General features: G+C 38.9%; 1 protein-coding gene across 1 annotated transcript in view; it reads left to right on the forward strand.

The window, feature by feature from the left end:
* The first annotated feature begins 4311 nt into the window (after window positions 1-4311).
* TBC1D30 (TBC1 domain family member 30) overlaps window positions 4312-22617 on the forward strand; it is an 88937-nt gene continuing 70631 nt past the window's right edge. Inside the window, exons 1-2 of the mRNA XM_081311052.1 lie at window positions 4312-4880; window positions 9030-9194. Coding sequence (XP_081167178.1) covers window positions 4406-4880; window positions 9030-9194 — 640 coding nt within the window. The 5' untranslated portion in view covers window positions 4312-4405. The remainder of the gene's footprint in view (window positions 4881-9029; window positions 9195-22617) is intronic.

Raw genomic sequence — 22617 nt, forward strand, 5'->3', positions numbered from 1 at the left:
AATACATAGAACTTCAGACACCTGCGTTACTCATTATGGTTATGCCAGTGCTCCATTTTACCTCACCCCCAGGGACCAGAATGACCAGCAACTTAATTAGGCCCTAAGCAACTTAACAAGACCCTGCCTAAAGAAAAAAAAAAAAAGGTGACGGTGGTGGACTGGGGATATGGCTAAGTGGTTAAGCCCCTCTGGGTTCAATACCTGGTACCAAAAAAAAGACGTAGAAGGCTTTAAGCTTTTATATATTCCAAAGTGCCCATTCATGTACTTCATCAGAGTATCTGCAATTATAGGGAAAAATAAATTTAAAAATGCTTTTCATTAATAATTGGTTAATCCAAAATTTTGTATGAAAATAACATTCTTGGCAAATGAAACCATTTTTCTATTTCTAAGCCTCTGGGTATATGATTTACTATGTTGCAAAGTTATCAAAACTCGACTCTGAACACTTTGAAGAATTGCAATAGCTCACTGATACGCTATATTACAATTTCCGTGTGGGCCTTTATTTTGTAATAATTTACTGACATGGGCTGCTTAACCTTTGGAAGTTCCTCTCCCAGCTCTTAGGCCTAGGACTTAAGATTAGTGCAAATGTTGCAGAGACGGAACTCAGGAAACAGGCAAGCTAGACTCCCACAGCAAGTTCTTTACACAGAGTCCTTTTTCTCTCCTACCATTATCACCACTCCACCAGCACTGCTGCCTCTCCAATGCTGTCTACTGTCTCTACCATTACCTGGGGCTGGTTCCCTCCTGGCCCCTGACTGCCCTGAGGAATATGCTTGTGGCAACTGCTTGGTGCATGGCACTGCCTCCTGTATCTGCTGGCTTGGCTTATCTCTTCTGATCATGCATTTGCCCTATCCTATTTGATTAAAAAAAACACACACACGAGTTAGAAGATAAAAATTATTAATAATTTTAAGAATGTGACAATAGAACATTAAGACGAGCACTGGGACCTTTTGAGAGTTGACATGCCCATGAAGTCTGTCCTGGCAGCAGTCTAAGCCGTGGTGCAATTGCTTTTCTGTTTGGGCTATGCACTCTGGCATGTGCCAGTAGTGGGGAAGAGATGCAAGGTAGAGAAAACCCCCGAGAAAATTGCAAGATTTTAGATAAAGGTCATACTATCTATCACATGGATAGGCATATGGAATCTATAGCAGGAATTACACATCATTTGAAAAACAGCTCCTGGTGTACTAGGAACTTTAATCTGTGAGGTACTAAATGACTATACTTCCTGAAATACTTATGAGTTGGGTTCTTTTGGATCCACCAAGTCATGGAGTTGGTCAAGACCAGCCATAAGCCTTCCTAAAAGAAAACAATACAGGACTCTGCAGTATCAGAGGACACAAACGAATGCATGAATACACAGAACTTCTGACACCTGTGTCACTCATTATGGTTATGCCAGTGCTCCTATCTTACCTCACCCCCAGGGACCAGAATGACCAGATGAAGGGGAAGGAAAAAAAACAAAGCTTGGTTTATGGATTGAAGAACTTGGGATATGAATGGAGGTGGAAATGGATGGTGGCTGCATCACAGCCTTACTCAGCATTGGTCTTAAGGACAGGGGTAAGAAAACCATCCTAATGGGCAGAGCTCTGGGTGGTGTACCTGATCATCTGGTAGGTATGGAAGGAGAAATGGTCTGAAGTTAGAATTTATATATAATATAATATAATATATATATATATATATATATATATATATATATATATATTACAGGTTTGGAAAGAAATGATCATAATACATAGATTCTACATGATATTTTCATAAATTGTATTCTAGGAAATTGAACTCAGGGATAGGTGCTTTTTAGTTCCTTATAGTGCAGTATTGGAATTTGTATCCCAGTTGTATCTGATATAAACTTATTAGAACAATTGAACATTAAAACTAAATTTCCAAATCAAAATACTAATTATTATCAGCAGCATAATTAACTTAGTACATTTCATTTTAGCTATTAGTCTTAGAATTAACAATTAGTTTTGACAGTTATGTTCTATTAGATCAATGGTTCCCTTATATCCAAGAGTAAGCCTTAGCACTTCAAAGTTCTTATTTGGGGAATTCCCAGTCACCTGGAAGCAATAATGTGCCATGGAAAGGGGGCTGCCCTTTGCCCACACCTGTACAGGATTCTCTTTAATGGAACTCGCTTTTCTTTGGAAGGTAGGCAATTAGCTGGTATTTTCTCTAGTTTTTATTTTATCCACTCAATTAATTCAGAAAATATTTATTAATCACCTGCCAGGGACTGCTCTAAGTGGTGGGCATATATCAATAAACAAAATTGACAAAAGTTCCTGCTCTCATAAGCCTATATTTTTGTGGAAGAAGACAGATTTAAAAATCCATGAATTATGTGGTATGAAGGAGCATGATGAGTATTGTGGAAAAAGAGAACAAAGAAGGGAAATTGGGAATGCTGAGGGATGGGGAGCTGCAGTCTAGGTGGTCAGGGAGGTACCCCCTGAGGATATTTAAGCAGACACCTGACCCAGGTAAGAAAAGAGTTATGTAGATATCTGCTTGCCTTCTTAGTTTTTAGTTTGCCAATTTCCTCTTTACTAGTAATTTGGAAATGATGGGAAATGGTTAATAATTTTGAAGTTTTGATCAATTTAGAAATCTGAATGTTAATGACTACTGTTTTCTTAGCCTCTTTTTTTCATTCTCTGCCCACTTTGAGTTCCTTTATACTTCCTGGTAGAAAAACCTTAAATAATAATAAGAATAATAAAGACCAGTAGTTACAACACATCTCTTCTTAGTGGAAGGAGATAGAAAGGGCTGGGAAGTCAATGAAGAGAGATCTAATTTCAGCATTTGCTCCTATGAAAGTCCTGCTTGTTGCAGTTTGGCCTATGAAGAGGGCTCTTAATACTTATTCAATGCCAGAGACAATAGAGAAAAAAAAAAAGAAATTCAAACACAAAACAGCAGCAATATAATAAATACACACCCTCCATTTCATAAATGCTAGCAGAAGTTAATATGTTGCAAAAACCATAAAATATTTCCAGTATAATTTTAAATTCTAGATATCTAAGAGGAAAAGGCACAAAGCTTCAATTTTCTTTATATCAAGACCAGTTTCAAAAAGGGTTGTATTTTTTGTCGTGGTGGTGTCAAGTGATGACACCAGGTTTCTACTTATAGGGTCAGCCTCTCTTATGAAAATGCCTTTAAATATAAAAAGTGTGCTGAACACACTGAAAGCACCACTATTGTTCATGCTATGTGTTGTTCCCTCTGTTAGAAGGATGCCCAACTATTTAAACAGCATTATACTAACAGATATTCTTCCATAATGAAAGCCAGGCACTTCAAGCTTCATTCTTTGTCATTCTTTGTGAATGGGCAAGTTATTTAGCCTCTTTCCCTCAGTTCCCTCATCTGAAAAGTGAGGTTAAAGTAGTGCTTACCTGCTTTATAGTATTGAAGTGAGGATTAAGTGGGATAATTTATGTAAATCATAGCAGTGCCTGGAATGCAAAAAAGTGCTAAAAATGTTGATGATTATTAAATTCATAAAAATATCTAAGGTGGAGGGGCACCTCAATTATCTTCTACTGAGCTCTAGTGTAAAAACATCTTTCATAAGCATAATTTTACTGTTAAAACTGGTTCCGTCAACTTATTAGTTTGATCATCACATGACGATTTATTAAATCCTCATTCTGTATTATGTCTTGTGTCAGGGAATTAGTTGATGTTAATCAGTACTTTGTTTTTCACTGAAAGAAAAAAGTTCTCAGCGTTATTAAATCCCAAGTATATGCCAGGTGTTCAGAGTTTTGGAAAAGTTTTTGTCAAAAACTAAACTAGAACGCCTTCAAAGGCTCCCAGATGGTGAGGGAAGGTGAGAAGGGCTGGGCACTGTGCCCGCGTATGGGAAGAAGTTGTTTCTGACCTCGGCCTATTGACTGGCGCTTAAAAGCTGGTAGCTCAATAAGACGCAAGAGTTGCCCTCATTTTGAGTTAAATCACGTGCTTAAAAGTGAAGGTGGCAGCGGGCAGAGAGCCCATCCCCCTTCGGGCTGACGGCTTCATCCTGCTCCGGCTCTGGCCACATCCTGCTCCTTGACACTCATCAGAGAGCGCTCTCGGAGAAGTGGTGCCTCGCCGGTGGCAGGTGTCCCCAGGTAACCCGGCGGCGTGGAGGTCCCCCTTCGCCGGAGACCGCAGCCCAGCTCAGCGGATTGGGGCGGGCCCCGGGAGGGAAGGTCTGGCTGCCTCGGGAATCCGGAGCCCGCTGGCACTGCGCCAGGCCCAGGGCACCCCAGGCGGGGACGAGGTCCACCTCCTCCCGGAACTGGCCGGCGCCGCGAGGCGGGACCGGCGGCTAGCGCGGGGCTGCGGAGCGCCGGGGGCCATGGAGGTCCTTCCCGCCAGCGGGGGCCGGACGGGGCGCCCGGAGCGGGAGTTCCGCGGTGGCGGCGAGGTGAGGCTAGAGCACGCGGTGGAGGAAGCGGTTCCTGGAGTGGCCCGGACTGTACCCCCTCAAGGGACGGCGGAGCGGCCGCCTGGCTCCTGCGGCTCATGGGAAGGCGAGGAGGAGCCGGAGCCCGAGCCGGGCCAACAGCCCCGCGGCCGCACGAGCCGCACGGCGTCCCTGGTGAGCGGCCTGCTCACCGAGCTGTACAGCTGCACGGAGGAGGAGGAGGTGGCCGCCGGGAGCCGCGGTCCGGGGTGCCGCCCGCGGCGCCGTGACAGCCTGGACAGCTCCACCGAGGCCTCGGGCTCCGACGTGTTCCTGGGCGTGCGCGGCGCCGGCGACTCCCGCGTGCTGCAGGAGCTGCAGGAGCGGCAGAGCCAGCGGCTCCAGATGCAGTACCTGCGGCAGAAAGGTGAGTCGGAGGAGCAGGACTCCTGCGCTCACCTGCGAGCACCTGAACCAAGAGGCGGAGAGATCCGCTATTAAGTTCTGGGTCTCTCCTCGAACTGACTCTGGTGCCTACATGGTCACACATTCATGACTGCGCTAAGTTCTTATGCCCCTTCTCCCATCCTCTCTCCAGGTGTCCCTTAGAGTATCAGTTGTTGGAATGGTCGGGGTCTCTCCTCCCACTTTCCCCCAAGTGTTTGTGGAGGCCCAAGGGAAGAGGCAGCCAGAATCCTAATTTCTACGGAACAGCTGTCAGGACTGTGTTGGAGTTTCTGCTACGTGTACCTGAAGTTGCCTAGAGGACGCTGGGAGAATAGAGATGACTCCTAGGGATTTTTTTTTTTTTTAAAGTTCGCTTTCCCTAGCCACACTATTTAGTGTTTAACTAGTGAGGCAGAATAATTCGATAATGTGGTTTCAAAAGCAGAGCGTGCGAATTCCATTTCCACCAGAACGCAAGGTTCCGAGCTGCTCACTAGGTGTTTTGTTCTGTTCACCGGTTCACCGTGGCGGATTAGTGGAGAGTCCTAGAGCATTGGCTTCATTGCAGAATAACTGCTGGTACCTTCCGTTGGCATGGAGAGGTTGATCCCACAAAATGGCCTTGGCTTCATGGGAGGAAAGGCTAATTTGGTGTTTCTTTTGTTATCAAACTCGTGTCCTGTTGAGCCTCCCCCCACCTCAACTGTTCATAAAAGCTTGCCTCTCAAGCACGAAGTTATTACAGTTGTCCTTTTTCAGAGATATAATAAGACCTCAATTTACAAAATTTAGTGAGATGTGAAAAACAGAAGCTAAGCCACTATAACATTTCTTGGAAGTAATGTCCTTGTACTAAATGAGCAGGGGAGGGATGCAAGAGTACTATGTGATGGTCTCCTATCTTCTCGGTACAAAAATCAGTCTAGCTGGTTTCAGGAAAAACAAACAAATAAATAATAAATCTGGCTGCTTTCTCAAATCTATGTGAACAGCTTTCAGCTTCCTCTTTTGGCTTCTTAGTGAAGATATTTTTTTCCCAGCTGATTGTTACAAATGACTTCCACCTTCCTCCCTCCCCCATGTTGGCCTCTGGCCCGAGTTAGGCCATTTCATTTTATACAGTTATTTGGCTGTTCTTAGAGTGTGTGTTGATTCCAAAAATTCTGTAGGGCAATAACTTTTCAGATTTCAATACAATCAATTTTGAAGAATTATGATTTGTCTTTCTCTTTTTACAAGACTTAATTACTGTGAGAGTTTTGGTGATTAGTAATTTCCTTTTGGAAGAAGAAAATTGGCAAGCTAAACTTTGAAAGAGAGGTAAGTGGTACAGCTTTGCAAGTCAACTTCAGATGAATGACCTCTCTACTAATTATTCACAAGACCTGTAAGAGTCTGTTTTGCCCCAGTTTCAGTCTTATTATATACCTAGTACCTTGCTAATCCTTTTTTCTCTTGTAGTCAGCAGTATTAGGATGACAAAGATGACCATTTTTTAATGGTACACATTCATTGTTAATAAATATTATTAGAATGTTAGATTATTAAGAATCAGGTGATGGATACAGCTGTCTGCTTAAATAATGCTACTTATTAAGTTATGTAATTTTTCTTTAAGGGTCAAGTAGTAAGTAGCACATGCCTGTAATCCCAGTGACTCAGGAGGCTAAGGCAGGAGGATCACAAGTTTGAGGCCAGCCTCAGCAATTTAGCAAGGTCCTAAGCAACTTAGCCAGAACCTGTCTCAAAATAAAAAATAAAAAGGGTTAGGAATAAACTACTCTACATTCAGTAGGAGAATGTAGCACCTATTTTGATACTTAACATGTGGCTCTTTCTTTAGGTGAGGTACCAAAATGGTTTCTCAGGAAATCTGGACTGTCAGTATTCCCATGGTCAAAGGGATGAACTTTGGAGTTAGACTCCTGGATTGATATCCCACCACTGTTCCTTACTAGCTGGGTGACCTTGGGCAAGCTGTTTAACTTCTGTCTCTTTCATTTTTTTTTGTAAATAGGGATGATAATAATAATGGGTCAGAGGGCTATGGTGAGAATTTCATAAGTTAATATGTATAAAGTGCTCAGTGAGTGCTAGAGATTATTTTTGTTGACATATACACTAGAATTCCTTAGAGAGGAAATTGATCACAGGTGACAATTTTCTCAGTTTTTCCTCAGTTACTTAACACTGTGAAAGGGGCAGTGGCTGGTGTAGGGCATTCAAAAATGTGGACCCACTTCTGTCCCTGGGATATTTTGATAACTGGCTGATATTACTGGAGAAGACATTTCCACACTGAACTCTGAAAATTCTTTTCATAAACAGTGTATATAATTAAGAGAATGACAGAGCCATAGATAGCTAAGAGTTACTGGGAGTGAGATAGGGTTTTCACATTATCTCATGCTTTTGTGAATGTTAGTTTTAAGAATGGAGACTTCAGAGACTGAGGCAGGAGGATCACGGGTTCAAAGCCAGCTTCAGCAAAAAGCAAGGTGCTAAGCAACTCGGTGAGACCCTATCTCTAAATAAAATACAAAATAGGGTTGTGGATGTGGCTCAGTGGTAGAGTGCTTGCCTAGCATGTGTGAGGCACTGGGTTCGATTCTCAGCACCACATATAAACAAATAAATTCATAAAGTTCCATCAATAACTAATAAAAATTAAAAAAAATACAAAATAGGGCTGGGGATGTGGCTCAGTGGTTGAGTGCCTCTGAGTGAGTTCAATCCCTGGTACCAAAAAAAAAAAAAAAAATTAGTATACATCTTTTTTTTTTTCTGTTAAAAGGAAATATATTTTCTATTATATATGAAAACTTACCAAGTCTCTAAAAATGAAATATTATACCTGATAGGCTATTTGAAGACTGTATATTTAACACAAAATTAGTATTACTACATTCCTCTACATTGCAAAATGTGGGAAAATCATTTAGAAGGATGATAATTTACAAGGATGAATACTTTATTTTTTTTATTTTTTTTTTTATTTTATTGTTGGTTGTTCAAAACATTACATAGTTCTTAATATACCATATTTCACAGATTGATTCAAGTGGGTTATGAACTCCCATTTTTACCCCGTATACAGATTGCTGTGTCACATCAGTTACATTTCCATTGATTTACAAATTGCCTTTCTAGTGACTGATGTATCCTGCTGTCTATCCCATTCTCCACTGTCCCCTCACCCCTCCCCTCCCCTCCCCTCCCCTTCTCTCTCTCCATCCCCTCTACTATAAATCGTTTCTAAGGATGAATACTTTAAAAGAAAATCTTAATCAGCTATTAAGAATCTTTTTTAGTTTTTTACATTAATGATTAACTTATTTTACAGCTTACCACCTGAGTACTTTAATAATACAAAAAATGTACATACCAACTGGGTGCAGTGGCTTAGGAGGCTGAGGCAGGAGGTTTTTTTGGTTCAAAGCCAGCTTTAGCAACTTAGCCAGGCCCTAAGCAACTTAATATGTTTCTTTTTTTTGAGGCGGGGGTGCCAGTGTTTGAACTCAGGGACACTCAACCATTGAAGCACATCCCCATCCCTAGCCCTATTTGTGTTTTATTTAGAGACAGGGTCTCATTGAGTTGCTTAGCACCTTACTGTAGATGAGGCGGCGAACTCGAGATCCTCCTGCCTCAGCCTCCTGAACCAATGGGATTACAGGTCTGTGCCACCTTGCCCGGCCCTAAGCAAGCAACTTAATGACACCCTGTCTCTAAAATTTACAAAGGGCTGGGGATTTGACTCAATGGTTAAGCACCCTTGGGTTCAACCCCCAGTACCCCATCTCCCCAAAAAAGAAAAAAATAAGAAGAGTACATGCCAGATTTCAGAAGCAACCAGAGCCAGGAATGGTTAAAAACAAGAATCTTTGCTTATATGCTACAGTAGCCTCAAGGGTTAAATTCACAGCATTTACCTCATGAATAGAACAGGAGATGAATAAGTGGCTTTTTTGAGGAATGTCTTAGCTGAATGCATGTATGTAATCTTGGGAAGAACCTAGAATTGGTTGGCTTAAATGAATGTTCTAGATATTTATCTGTTGACCAGTATCACATTGAAATTTATATTCCTCTCAAGATGTTTATTCTTTCTATTTTTCTTTCTTTATAGACCCTAATGAACTGAAGACAATCCTTCAGGAGCTCAAGTACAGAATTGGCATTCAGTCGGCCAAGTTACTTCGGCAGCTGAAGCAGAAAGATAGGCTTCTGCATAAACTACAGAGGAACTGTGATATTGTGACTGCCTGCCTGCAGGCTGTGTCTCAGAAGAGAAGTAAGTACTGGAAAGGGGCAATAGGGATTGTGTTTTTGAATATTTTGAAAAATTATGCATGAGTGTTTGTACCCTGGAACTAAGAACCATGAATAACTCAGCTTTTTTTTTTCAGTTCAAATGAATACTTCATGCCTAATGTTATCTTAGTTTTATTATTCCAGACTTGAGGTAGTCACTTTGACAATGGTTATTTTTACTGGATGCTAAATAATGACAAAAATCTTTGTTTTTCAAATAGACATAAACTAAAAGCCATGTCCTTGTTCTCTTCATCTCTGTATTGCTCCAATAAGTGAATTAGACAATTGACCTAAACAAGGAAACTCTTGTAACAGGATCTTACAACTTGCTCTGAAATCTGAAAAGAACAAAGCATTTTGACAAATGAAACCGGTCTCTTGGGTAATCCTCTTATGACTTATAGTTTCGTGGCATGTTAATTGAGTTAAAAATAGTTGAATTATCTGATCCATAGTAATACTAGATATGAAAGCTTGTGAATTAATTTTATAATATTCCATGCGATAGTTTTACATTTTACTCTGCTAACATGTCCCTGTTTTGTTTTGCATTTTTTTGTTAACATGCAGCATGGCAGAACAGTATGTTCAGGTATGGTAAATATAGGCACTGATAGTATGTTTGATAAAATGCCTGTGGCGATTTTTCAGGTGCATGTGAAAATTGCCTTTTCTTGCTTGTTTATTCTATCACATTTTATATGCAAAATAGCACATTCTAGAGATTTTTTAAAAAATTCTAAATTAATGTTTTTTTTAGTGAAGCAATTTTTAGGGCTTGATTAGTTTCAGATAAAAAAATTAATGGCTTAAATACCATTGTCATATTTATCACTAAAAGAAAATCCTGTGTTTTCTTGCTCCTCTTTTGATTATATTGCTGTTTATTGTCCTCCAAACTATAAAGGTTTCACTTAATGTGTATTAAACAGAATGCCACTTAGTATGGTCCATAGCGGCATCATTATGATAACCAAGTGGGAATGTGATCGACAAGACTGGAACTGAACAGGGCTTTCTCTCAGAGTCAGGCCCTTTAATGAAATAGCTAGAGCAGTAAGAAGGGCATGTGTGTGGTGGTGGGGGAGGTTATGTGCACGTGTGCATGCATCTGTATCTACCTATAACAAATTGGCATGTATATGGTATATGGTAGTTTTTCATGGATTCTGATTGATTCAAAAGTGTCAAGTAAAAATTATTTTCCCCTTCTATTATAAGATACCGTGATTTTGACTTTCTCCTTTCAACCATGTGTTTATGTACCTATTGTTGTTTGTACCAGAAGTTAAAGGCATAAAAGGGTAAATGTATGGATGTGTCCCTCCTGCATTCCTCCTCCCTCTAAGGATTGACTCCAAAACTTCGCACATGCTAGGCAAGTGTTCTACCACTAAGCTATGTACCCAGACCTTTTTTTTTTTTTTATTAACTTTGAAATGTGATCCCATGAAGTTACCCAGACTGACCTTGAACTTTCAATAATCCTCCTCAGCCTCCCAATTATAGGCATGAGCCACTGTGCCTAGCAATACATGGAGTTTTAGTGTGTAGTAAAGTGCAAGAAAAGATGGATCAGGTGTCAGCACACAGAGAGGAATGTTAGATGAGGTCATGAAAGGGTGTACTGTATTGATAGTTACTAGGGACTAATAATCATGTGGAATTTAAATTACTTGATTGACAGAAGGACTAGTAGTTATGTCTTTTTATGGCAAATGTGCCCACAAGTACCCAACCTAATTTGTGAATCTGTGAATGCATCCTTCCTATGTATTTTAGAATTTCTCTTCAATTTCAGCCAGGATTTTGCATTTTAGAGAATATGGGGTTATCTGGCTGCCTTCCTTGAAAGCTTACTTCTCACCTTGGTAATATGACTATTAAATAGAACAGTGTTTTTTGTTGAGCAATAACTACATTAAAATTATTGTCATAGTATGGTACTATACTATGATGTAGCCAGTTAAAATTTTGACTAAATGGTTATTTATCAATTTTAGAACTCCAGAAGTTAGATGTTTTGTGACTAAATGCTTAATTCCAGTAGTTGCACATTTTACCTCTTTCCTGAACATCAATTAATAATAAATACATTTAACTAGAGTTCTAAAAAGCTGAGATTTCACTATACATTGAATAACTGAACTTTCATTTTGTAGTGGTTGGCAATGATGAATTCAAATAGAATATGTTATGTTGACTTGTATGTATTTAACATGCAAAAGTCCAGATAATTTCCATTTCTGCCTGCATGTGGATTTGATGCTTATAATTCTTTGCAAAAGTGATTTTTCCCCTACCATAGAATGCTACAGAATAAAATTGTCTTTTATTAAAAAGGGTTATTTCTCATTAATACATCAAAGAGAACATAATAATTTTGGTATATATATATATATATATATATATATATATATATATTTTTTTTTTTTTTAAAGAGAGAGTGAGAGAGGAGAGAGAGAGAGAGAATTTTTAATATTTTTTAGTTCTCGGCGGACACAACATCTTTGTTGGTATGTGGTGCTGAGGATCGAACCCGGGCCGCACACACGCCGGGCGAGCGCGCTACTGCTTGAGCCACATCCCCAGCCCAAGAGAACATAATAATTTTGAAACAAGAATCAGAAGTAAATGTGCATTATGATCAAAATGACTAGATCATTTTTATTTCTAACACAAATGATATAACTGCTTAGACTTTATGGTTTCTTATGCCACGCCTTGTGGTAGCATCTCTTTGTTTCAAAACTGGGGTGGACATAAAAAAAAAAAAAAGCAACATCAATATTTGTCTTATAGAAGAGCACATTTCTCCCCCTATATTCATCTAAGGAAAATTATTGGCATAAACAACTTAATATTTAAAATAAGATTTAAAAGAACAACAGCAGCTGTTATTTATTGAATACATGTTTTGTGCCAAATTATTGCTTTTTTTTTTCTTATGAGACTCCAAAAGCATGTTTTTTTTTTTTTTTTTTTTTGTTTTTTTGTTTTTGTTTGTTTCTTTCTGTGCCAGGGATTGAACACAGGGGCACTTAACCACTGAGCCACATCCCCATCCCTTTTTTATATTTTATTTAGAGACAGGGCCTCACTGAGTTGTTGAGGCTGGAGTTTAACTCATGATCCTCCTGTCTCGGCCTCTGGAGCTGTGGGGATTACAGGCCTGTGCTATCGCACCCAGCTAAAAGCATGTATCTTTATGCACATTTTATTAGACACTGAGATTCAGAAAGTTTAAGTAATTTGCCTAAGGCCACATAGCTAATAAGGGAGTGAGAAAGAATTTGAAGGTAAAGTCTCAAAAGTAATATGGAAAGGGGCTGAGGTTGTGGCTCAGCGGTAGAGTGCTTGCCTCACATGTGCAAGGCCCTGGGTTCAATCTTCAGCACCACATACAAATAAATAAGTGTATTGTGTCCAACTACAACTAAAAAATAAATATTAAAAAAAAGTAATGTGGAAAGAAATAAAAAGAAAAAATGTCTCGCAAGCCACACTTTCTAACCATGAACTGTGATATAGAATTTTCTAGTTTTTCTTAGCAATTAGATAGACAACTCTATCAACTCTATAATATTATTGGAATGTTGCTGAACTATAAGAAATTTAACTTGCACAGGACACAATAAAGAGTTCAGGTTTGTTAGAATGTGTTGTTTCAGCATAGTTTGCATATGAAATAAGTACTTTATCTTGTTTAAATGGATTATACTGAACAATTTTGATAAGATTTTTATGTGGTTAGCTTAACCTGTTTTTCCTGAAAGTAGATGGAGATCATATTAATTATTAGCATTGCATTGTTTTACAATTTTCTGCCTTGGTGTAATAAATGTTTAATTTACGCTGGTTGAGTTTGTGAAATGGTATTTTAAATCAAAAAATAAAATCTAGCTGGCTCTTGAAAATCGTGGTAAGAGAAAACATGAACAAAATGTGAATATACATAGAAATATTGTCTTTGTTCTAGCTTTGCCAATAAATACAGGAATTTTATACAGTTTACAACCCCATTGTATTAATGCATCTTCGCTGGCATCCTAAATTTCACTATCTATTATAAATGCCTGGCAGAGGCTCATACCTTGTCAGATAGGGCCATCTTTGTTTTGCTTTTCCTGTGCCTGTCTTCTCTGATATAATAATTTGTCCTTTGTAGAAGGAAATGGTATTTGTGCTGCCCCGAGTTTGGTGACACAGAAAGTCAACATTTTCCACTAAAAATCAGTTTTCTGTGTGTGTGTGTATTTTTAAATTATAAAAGTAATATACTCAACCAATAATCTATTCCTACATATCTACTGAAGAGAATTGAAGAAACATGTTCCCACAAAAACTTGCACACAAATGTTATATTATTATTATTCATAAGAGCCAAAAAGTGGAAATAATCCAAATGTCTATCAGTGGATAATGAGTAAATAAAATGTGGTAATATCTATTCAATGGAATATTTCTAAGCCATATAAAGAAAGTACTAATGTATGTCACAACATGGATAAACCTTAAAAACATTTTTTAAATCTAAGTGAAAGAAGCCAGACACATAAATCCGCGTATTGTACATTCTATTTGAAATGACCAGAGTAGGCAAGTCTGTAAGACAAAGTAGATTAGTGGTTACTAGGGGTTGGAAAGGGTGGAACAGAATGGAATGGAGAGTGACTGCTAATGTTATAGATTTTTTTTTCTTTTTCTTTTTGGTACTGGCGATTTAACCCAGGGTTGCTTTACCACTGAGGTACAGCCCCATCCATTTTTATTTTTTATTCTGAAACAGGGTCTTGCTAAATTGCTTAGAGCCTCCCTAAGTTGCTAATTTGCTGAGGCTGGCCTGGAACTTGGAATCCTCCTACTTTAGCCCCTTGAGTTGTTAAGCGTACACCTGTAATCTTAACAACCCAGCTAGATTTCTTATTGGGGTGATGAAATTTTTCTGGAATTAGATAGTGTTGATGGTTACTTTGTGAATATCACCAATATGTATAGTCAAAAAGGATGAATTTTATGGTAAGTGAATTACGTCTTAATAAAAGTGTTAAAATTTAATACACTTGTGGAAACTTTCAAACATACAGAAATATAAAAAGAAGAGGAAAGAAATCATTTTCTAAAGACGGTCCCTTCATATTTTAGAATATTTATTCAAGTGTGTTTTTTTTTAATATGCACTTTTCCCAAAGTCATGATAGTACATAACATTTCTGTGTCCTACCTTTTCCATGTAACACATCATAAACTGATGCCATTGGTATAAATTATTCATAAACATAATTTTTAATGGCTGATGCACTGTTTTTCAGTCAACCATTTCGTTTCAGTGTAGCATTGAAATACTGAAGAATTTTCTTTCAGTCATGAGTACAGAAATAACTCAAATTGATTTAAGTTAAACAAGGAAATTGATTGGCATATTTATAAGTCCAGGGATGTGCTTTTGGGTATTGTTAAATCAGGTCTAGCTGTTCAAACAGAATCTTGGAGAACGTGACTTCATCTCTTAGCTGTGCTTGCCTGGGTGCTACACAAGGCCAGCACGGCCGGCAGCAACTCCAGTTCAGCAGCCCTACCTGGAAGAACAGATTTCTTTTTCCACAGGTCTAGGAAGTCCCATAACTCACTTTCCTCAACCTTCCTGGCCCCATGCTCACTAGAATTAATAACTCCTTATTTATGTATATAAGAAAAAGTGCTATAGAAGAAAAAAAGGGGAGCATGTGGATTTGGAGTGGTTTGGTATTGATGGTCTTTTGGATTTTAACTGTTTTATTACATGTGCGGTGGCTGTGTAATTTTCTTTTTTTCTGATTACTAATGTGGTTTATTGGCTATTTGAATATCCATTTTTTGTGAGGTGCCTGTTTCTCTCTAGAATTTTCTGCTTTTTTATTTTATAGATTTGTTGGAGTTCTTTATGTATTCTGAATATGAGTTTTTGTCAAATATATGTTGAAAATATTTTGTCCAGCTTATTTGGCCTGCCTTTTCACTCTGTGTCATTTAGTGAGCAGTAGTTCTTAATTTCTATATTGTTCCATTTATGAGTCTTAGCTGTTTACAGGCAGATTCCGTGTGCACTCCATGGAGTCCCATCATCAGCACGGCCTCGTACTTGGTTTAAAGCTTTGCTGTTGCTGTCTTGAAACTCTCATTTTTTTGAACAAGTGGCTTTACAAGTTATATAGCCAGTCCTGCATATACAGCTGGTGGATTTTCCATGAAGTTTAAGAAATCTTTATTTATTTTACCCCAAACTCTAGAAGCTTTATTTTATTTTAATTTAATTTTATGTTTTGCAGTGCTGGGAATTGAACCCAGAGCCTTAAGCATGCCAAGCAGGTGCTCGACCACTAGTCTGCACCCCCAGCTTAGAAGCTTTCCTATTTTGTTTTCAAATAGAGATCTAACTGCCCCCCAGAACTGGTAAATTTTATCTCTGTGATATGACATAGGAGTCAAATTTCATATGTGTTCATGTAGATATTTAAGTGACCCAGCCTTGTGTATTGAAGACAACATCTTTTAACATGACTCTGTGATGTCATTTTTGTGTTAAAAAAAAAAATGTTTCTGCATGTGCACGGATCTGCTTGTGGGTTCTTGTTTTGCTTTATTTTTTAAAAAATTGTTTATCCCTGAGCCAATAAAACACTTATTTTCAATATTGTATTTTATAATAGCCTTAATATCTGTAAACATATGTCCTTATACCTTGTTCATCTTCAAGACTGTTTTGGCTATTCTTGACTCTTTGGGGAAAATTGTCATCTTTACAGTGTTGGATCTTTCAATCCATAAATATGGCACATCTCTCCAACAGTATTTTAAAATTTATTAGTATTCTATAGTTTTCTGTTTCTAGTGTCTATAAAGATATATCTTTAAATTTATTCTTAGGTAGTTGATGTTTCTTGACAATATTTTAAATCGTAGTCTTAAAAAATTCACTTTTTTACTTTTGCTGGTTTGTACAAATATAGTTTTCTGTATACTGACTTGATGGTATCTGGTAGTCTTTTTCTTTTGTTGATTCTAATAATTCTGTAAATTATTTTGTATTTTTATCTTATGTGACTACTGTGTTTTTTTTTTTTTTTTAAAGAGAGAGAGAGAATTTTTTTAGTATTTTATTTTTTAGTATTCGGCGGACACAACACTACTGTGGTTTTTAAACCCTCATTTTATTTACTTATTTTTAGGTGGTGCTGAGGATCAAACCCAGTGCCTCACATGTGCTAGGCAAGTGCTCTACCACTGAGTTTCAAACCAAGGCCCTCGTTTCTTTTTCTTTTGCCTTGTGCACTGCCTGGGGCTTTCAGTAGAATATCAAATAGCAATAATGATAATATGGTAGATATTTTCTCCTTGTGTTAAACCTCAGAAGGAAAGCTTTCTTTTCATTTCACCAATTAGTACAATGCTTGTGAAAGTTTTCTGTATAACTCTTTTATTAAATTAAGGACATCCTTTTGTCCAATTTGCTAAGATGCTGAATTTCATCACATTTTATCTACTGTATTGAAATGACATGTTGAATTTTATGAATTCTGTTGAATGTTAAAGAAATCTTTCATTTCTGGAAAAATCCTAACCTGGTCCTGATGTATTCTTTATATATAAATTGAGTGGGGTTTGGTTTGTTAATTCTTTGGTTATAATGTTTGCATCTATGTATGTTCATGAATGAGACTGACTTATAATTCTCATTCTTTTTTTTTTAAGAGAGAGAGAGAGAATTTATTTATTTTAGTTTTTTTTGGCGGACACAACATCTCTGTTTGTACGTGGTGCTGAGGATCTAACCCGGGCCGCACGCATGCCAGGCGAGCGTGCTACCGCTTGAGCCACATCCCCAGCCCTATAATTCTCATTCTTGTAATGTTCTTATCAGATTTTGAGAGAAAGAAAAAGTTATAGAGCTTGCCTTTCTATTCTCTGGAAGAGATTGTGTAAGACTGGTATTATCTCTTTCACAAATATTTGGTTGAATTCACTGGTAAACACATTTGGACCTGAAATTTTCTTTATAGAAAGATTTGTAACTATGAATGTAACTTTTAAAATAATTAAAGAGTGATTTATATTTTCTATTTCTTCTTATATTAGCTTTGGTAAACTATGTAGAATTTTCCATTTCATATAACTTTTCACTTTGTAGACATAAGATTTTTAAGAATGTTTTTTAAATATTTATTTTTTAGCTTTAGGTGGACATAATATCTTTATTTTATTTTTATGTGGTGCTGAGGATTGAACCCAGTGCCTCATGTATGCCAGGCAAGCACGCTACTACTTAAGCCATATCCCCAGCCCCAATAATATTTTTAAAAACATTTTTTTAGTTGTCAGTGGACCTTTATTTTATTTTTTTGTGGTGCTGAGAATTGAACCCAATGCCTCACACAAGATAGGTGAGCATTGTACCACTGAGCCACAACCCCACCCCTTAAGAATATTAAGAGGGCTAGAGGTGTAGCTCAGTGTATGAAGGTGTATGAAGTCCTGGGTTCAGTTTCCGCGCGCGTGCACACACACACAGATTTTTTTTTTGTTCCTTTAAAATCTTTTATTACAGAATGTATCATAAGGAAAATTATTTAATATATGCATTAAATTTTTTTTAAGGACTGAACCCAGTGCCTCACATGTGTGAGACAAGTGCTGTGCCATTGAGCCACAACCTCAGCCCTAATATATGCATTTTTTTAACTATTTTTTTTTAGTTGTAGTTGGACACAATACCTTTATTTTATTTATTTATTTTTATGTGGTGCTGAGGATCAAACCCAGCGCCTCGCATGCAGTAGGTGAGCGCTCTACCACTAAGCCACAACCCCAGCCCCTGCATTTTATTTTAAAGAATAAATAGGCGTGTGTTGGGATTGTAGCTTAGTGGCAGAGTGCTTGTCCAGCATATGTGAGGCATTAGGTTTAATCCTTAGTACTACATAAAAATAAACAAAATAAGGGGATAGTGTCCATCCATTAAAAAAAAAAAAACTTAAGAAAAAAGAATAAATAGCCGGGCATGGTGGCACACATGCTCACCTGTAATCCCAGCAACTTGGGAAGCTGAGGCAGGAGGATCTCAAGTTCAAAATAGCTTCAGCAACTTAGTGAGACCTTGTCTGAAAACAAAACTGGGGATGTGGCTCAGTGATTGGGCACTTCTGGGTTAAATTCCTGGTTCAAAAAAAAAAAAAGTAAAAAGAAGAAGAATAAAGAGGCCTGTGTATGGTGATATTTACTTATCAAGCTTGAGTAACAGATATTATTGCACAATGAAGAGTCAGCCCCTGTGTGCTGTTCCCTGGGTGAAATCTCTCCCCGACATTTGTGTTAACCATTACCTTCCTTCCTTTATACTTTCCTCACTTGTTTTATATGTTCCCAAGTAACATATGGTTCTGAAAAACTGAGTAGCAAGCCCAAATCTAGTTGTGTAGAGGGTAATGTTGCTGTCTTAGATAAAAGCTTCCAGAAGGTAAAGTTGGGGTCCCTGTCTAGGGTTGACTTCCCCTGAGAATTCACAGGAGTCCTTTCTGGGGAAGTCAGATGGCAAGGTTATAAACGAGTCCTGTGACATCTGTCAGGCTGTCATGTGCACCAGCTGCTGAATAATCAGCTGGGCTGGGGTGTGGCTTGCTTTTTATTTTTGATTCGAACCTCACCACAGCCTCACTTCCTCCTGCTCTTAGAAGCAGGTCAAAGTACTTCTGTGGGAATGGAGGGAAAAGCAGGTTTCATTAGCACATTGTAAAATAAACATGTACAGGTGAGAATTGGACCAGCTCCCCTGGGCATTCTGCCTGTGAGTTAGAAGATGATCCAATGGCAGGAAACATCTTGTGTTGACTCCCTTCCACACAACTGTCCCCTGAGCCACACTGCTCCAGGCTGTACTGGTTTGCTCTGCCCTGCACACTGCTGTTATCTGGGCTCCCCCCTCACTCTTTCAGTGGAAACTACCCCCCACCCCACCCCGGTGTCAGATCTTGTTTCCTGTATTCCATGTGACATAAATTTTGGGGGGCCGTGCATGAATGAAAATGGCTTTATTATAGCTGCATTTTGATGGATGGTTCTAGGCTTGCTTTATTGCCTTCTCACTTCCATTGTTGATCTTGGGAAGCTGGAAGCCTTTCCGATTCCTGACCCTCTGTACTTGACTGCTTACTTTTCCCTTGAAAGCTGTGGAGTCTTCTCTCGTTCTCAGAGTTCATGGTCCTGTTGCTTGCACTCATGTAGGCCATTTTCACTAGCCTAGACAGGTTCTTTCAATCAGGTAGTTTTCTGTGAACTGTTTCTTCTATTTTTCCTCCTTCTGAGGTTCTGCTATTTGGTGGTCACCACATCTGGATTAGTTCTGTAATGTTCTTATTTTTCATCTTTTTTATTTTTTTATTTTTTGCTTCACTGTGTCAACTTATTACCTCAACTTTATTTTTCAGTCCTGTATTGAAAACTTTTTGGGGGGATTGTTATTTGAATTTTTTAAAAATGTGGCACCATATTCTTATTTCATAGGTGCAATATATTATCATTCTAAGCATAGTGATAGAGACTAAAATAGAGAAGTAGAACAGAACATTTTGGAGGAGCTAAAATATAAAGGAGGAAAGAAACTTTCAAAACTGCTATTTTATTTAGAAGCTTTTCTCAGAGGTCTGTTCAACCCTGGCTGTCTATTCATATGAAGTGTGGGAGTCTAAAAAGCTGACTTGAACTCTGGGCTCCCTGGCAGGGATTATTGACTTTGAGTTCCACTGACTGACATCTGGATGGAACCCCCTAGTTGAGTATTTCAGGCCTGCCTTCTAGGGCTAGTCAGATTTCCCAGGGAAGAGTGTTCTGACCTCCTGGATGGTGGGCAAAAGTGTGGCTGCTGGTATTCTGGGAACTGAGTGGAGTGAAGAGAGCTGGAAGCCTCTGCATTTAGCATTTAGTAGGCCTATGGTCAGTAAGTCCCCTGTTTTAGGTAAGGAACTGTATACACAGAGGAGAAAAACAAGCTTAGTTTCTCCTACTGTATGCTCACAACACAGATCACTTCTGTGACCCCAAAAGATGCAGGGATTTCTTCCCACTAACAAGCAAACAGTCAGTCTGCAGTGGGCAACACCTGGATGTCCTCTAATTGAACTCAGTTCTGACACTGTCTCCAAGTAGGTAGTATCAGGTCCCACAGATTGGGAGCTCAGTCCACAAGACCGCTTCCTGCTTTCAGATGCCAGTCACAAGTCCCAGGTTGTTTTACTTGTGCTGTTGACAAATTGGCTACAATTGGGGTTCCAACAGACCCCTCCTTGTGTTTAATTAATTTAGTAGAACAGCTCATAGACCCCAGGGAGTCACTTTTCTTTGCTAATTTATTATAAAGGATATTATGAAGGATACAGATGAAGAGATGCAGAGGGCAAGCTGTGGGGAGGGGCACGGAGCTCCTGTTCTCTGCAGACACGCCAGCCTCCGGCAACCTACAAGTATTCAACTATCCCGAGGCTCTCCGTCCTTTTTTTAGTGGAGACTCCGTTGCATATATAAGCATGAACAACCATGTAGAAATACAGTGGGACAAAAGGGGTATGACCAAATGCCAATAACTGAGTGGGGAGACCCAGCAAGGCCTGATTCTTCTTGGCTCTGTGTAGTATGTGTTTCTCCCAGGAGCTGGGCAGGACCCCTTTCCAAGTGGGGGTCTTATGATCTACTGTCAGACAAGGTAAGTCAGAGAATTTTTTTTTTTTTATTGCCAGCTCCAAAACAGTAACGGGAGAAGACTATATTTTCAGGTTTTATGGCTGCCTTGGGGACAAAAAGGATCAGATAGAAGATCAGGAGGTCAGAGAGAAAGATTTTTGCTTTCTGAGGCCCAAAGTCCCTCAACATTATAGCAAAAGATTTTCTTTGACCTTTAACTCTGAAGATGTTCTGAAGCTGCTTTAGAGACCAGGAACAAGCCGGGCGTGGTGGTGCACACCTGTCATCCCAGCGGCTTGGGAGGTTGAGGCAGGAGGATTGCGAGTTCAAAGCCAGCCTCGGCAAAAGTGAGATCTAAGCAACTCAGTGAGACCCTGTCTCTAAATAAAATACAAAATAGGGCTGGGGATGTGGCTCAGTGCTTGAGTGCCCCTGTGTTCAATCCCACGCCCAAAAGAAATCAGGGACAAAGTACTTTAACTTTATTGTTCTAGTCATTAGAAAATAATAAGGACTGTGGGAGTTATGATCCAGAATCCATGGAGGAAATCCAAAATATCTAGCTCATGGTATCAGAGTACTCGTCCTCAGCTGCTTATCCAACGACTCTCCTTAAACCCATACAGAAATGAAACTTTTGCAGTGATAGAAGAGTGGGTGCCTGGCCTTGAAAGTAGAAGAGGGGAAGTGGGGATCTAACTACTCCACAGCTTTCTCCCCATTCTTCTTATCAAACTTCCTGGAGAACTGGCTGCCAGTCATTGAGTCTTTGTGGAACATGTGTCATAATTTAGGTTGGATCTCAGCTTTCTTCAGTGAGTTTGGGATGTGGTTCTCTAGGATCTGCTGAATCTATATGCTTATCTGTATGCTTTTCTGGCTTCAAAAATCCATTGCTATCCCAGCAGCTCAGGAGGCTGAGGCAGGAGGATTGCTAGTTCAAAGCCAGCCTCAGCAACTTAGTAAGGCCTTAAGCAACTGTGAGACCCTGTCTCTAAATAAAACATAAAAAAGGGCTGGGAATGTGGCTCAGTGGTTAAGCGCCCCTGAGTTCAATTTCCAATATCAAAATAAACAGACAAAAAACAGAAAAGAGAAAAAGTGCTTTGGTTGAGGGCTTACCTGGTTGAATTATAGCTTTGCTTTATCCTCTGATTTAACCATCCTGCTTCTAAACATTTCTCTTTGAGGGAGGAAAATTGAGGATATGTGAAAAGATCTCTTTCAAGAAAATTCATTGATCCTTTTTTGTTTTTTTGGTTATTGTTTTGTTTTGCATACTAGAGATTAAGCCCAGGACTTCAGGCATGCTTGGCCAGTGCCATACCACTGAGCTACATCTCTTACCCAAACACTGCTTTTAAGAGTGGGAGAGTTGGAAATAATTTAAAAACCCAACCTCAAACCTGTCAGATATGTAGGGAAAAAAAATCCATTGCTGTTCTCTCTGCTCCCTTTTCCTCTAGTCCCTGCAGGTTCTAATTAAAAAAATAAAAATAAAAAAAACTCTTTTTACTGTATTTTTAGTGTGGTTTTGCAGGGATCAGAAATTATATGCACTCCCTTTCGCTTCTGCTGTCCTAACCAGATGTGTATAATTTCTTTTTTTATAAGCTCATTTGTTTTGATGGATAAAAATAAGTTGGCACTTAGATCAAAGTAGATTTGTCTCAGTTTGGAGCTTGACTGCA

Source organism: Spermophilus citellus, assembly GCF_964194105.1.
Source record: "Spermophilus citellus genome assembly, chromosome: 10".
Classification (NCBI taxonomy): Eukaryota; Metazoa; Chordata; class Mammalia; order Rodentia; family Sciuridae; genus Spermophilus; species Spermophilus citellus.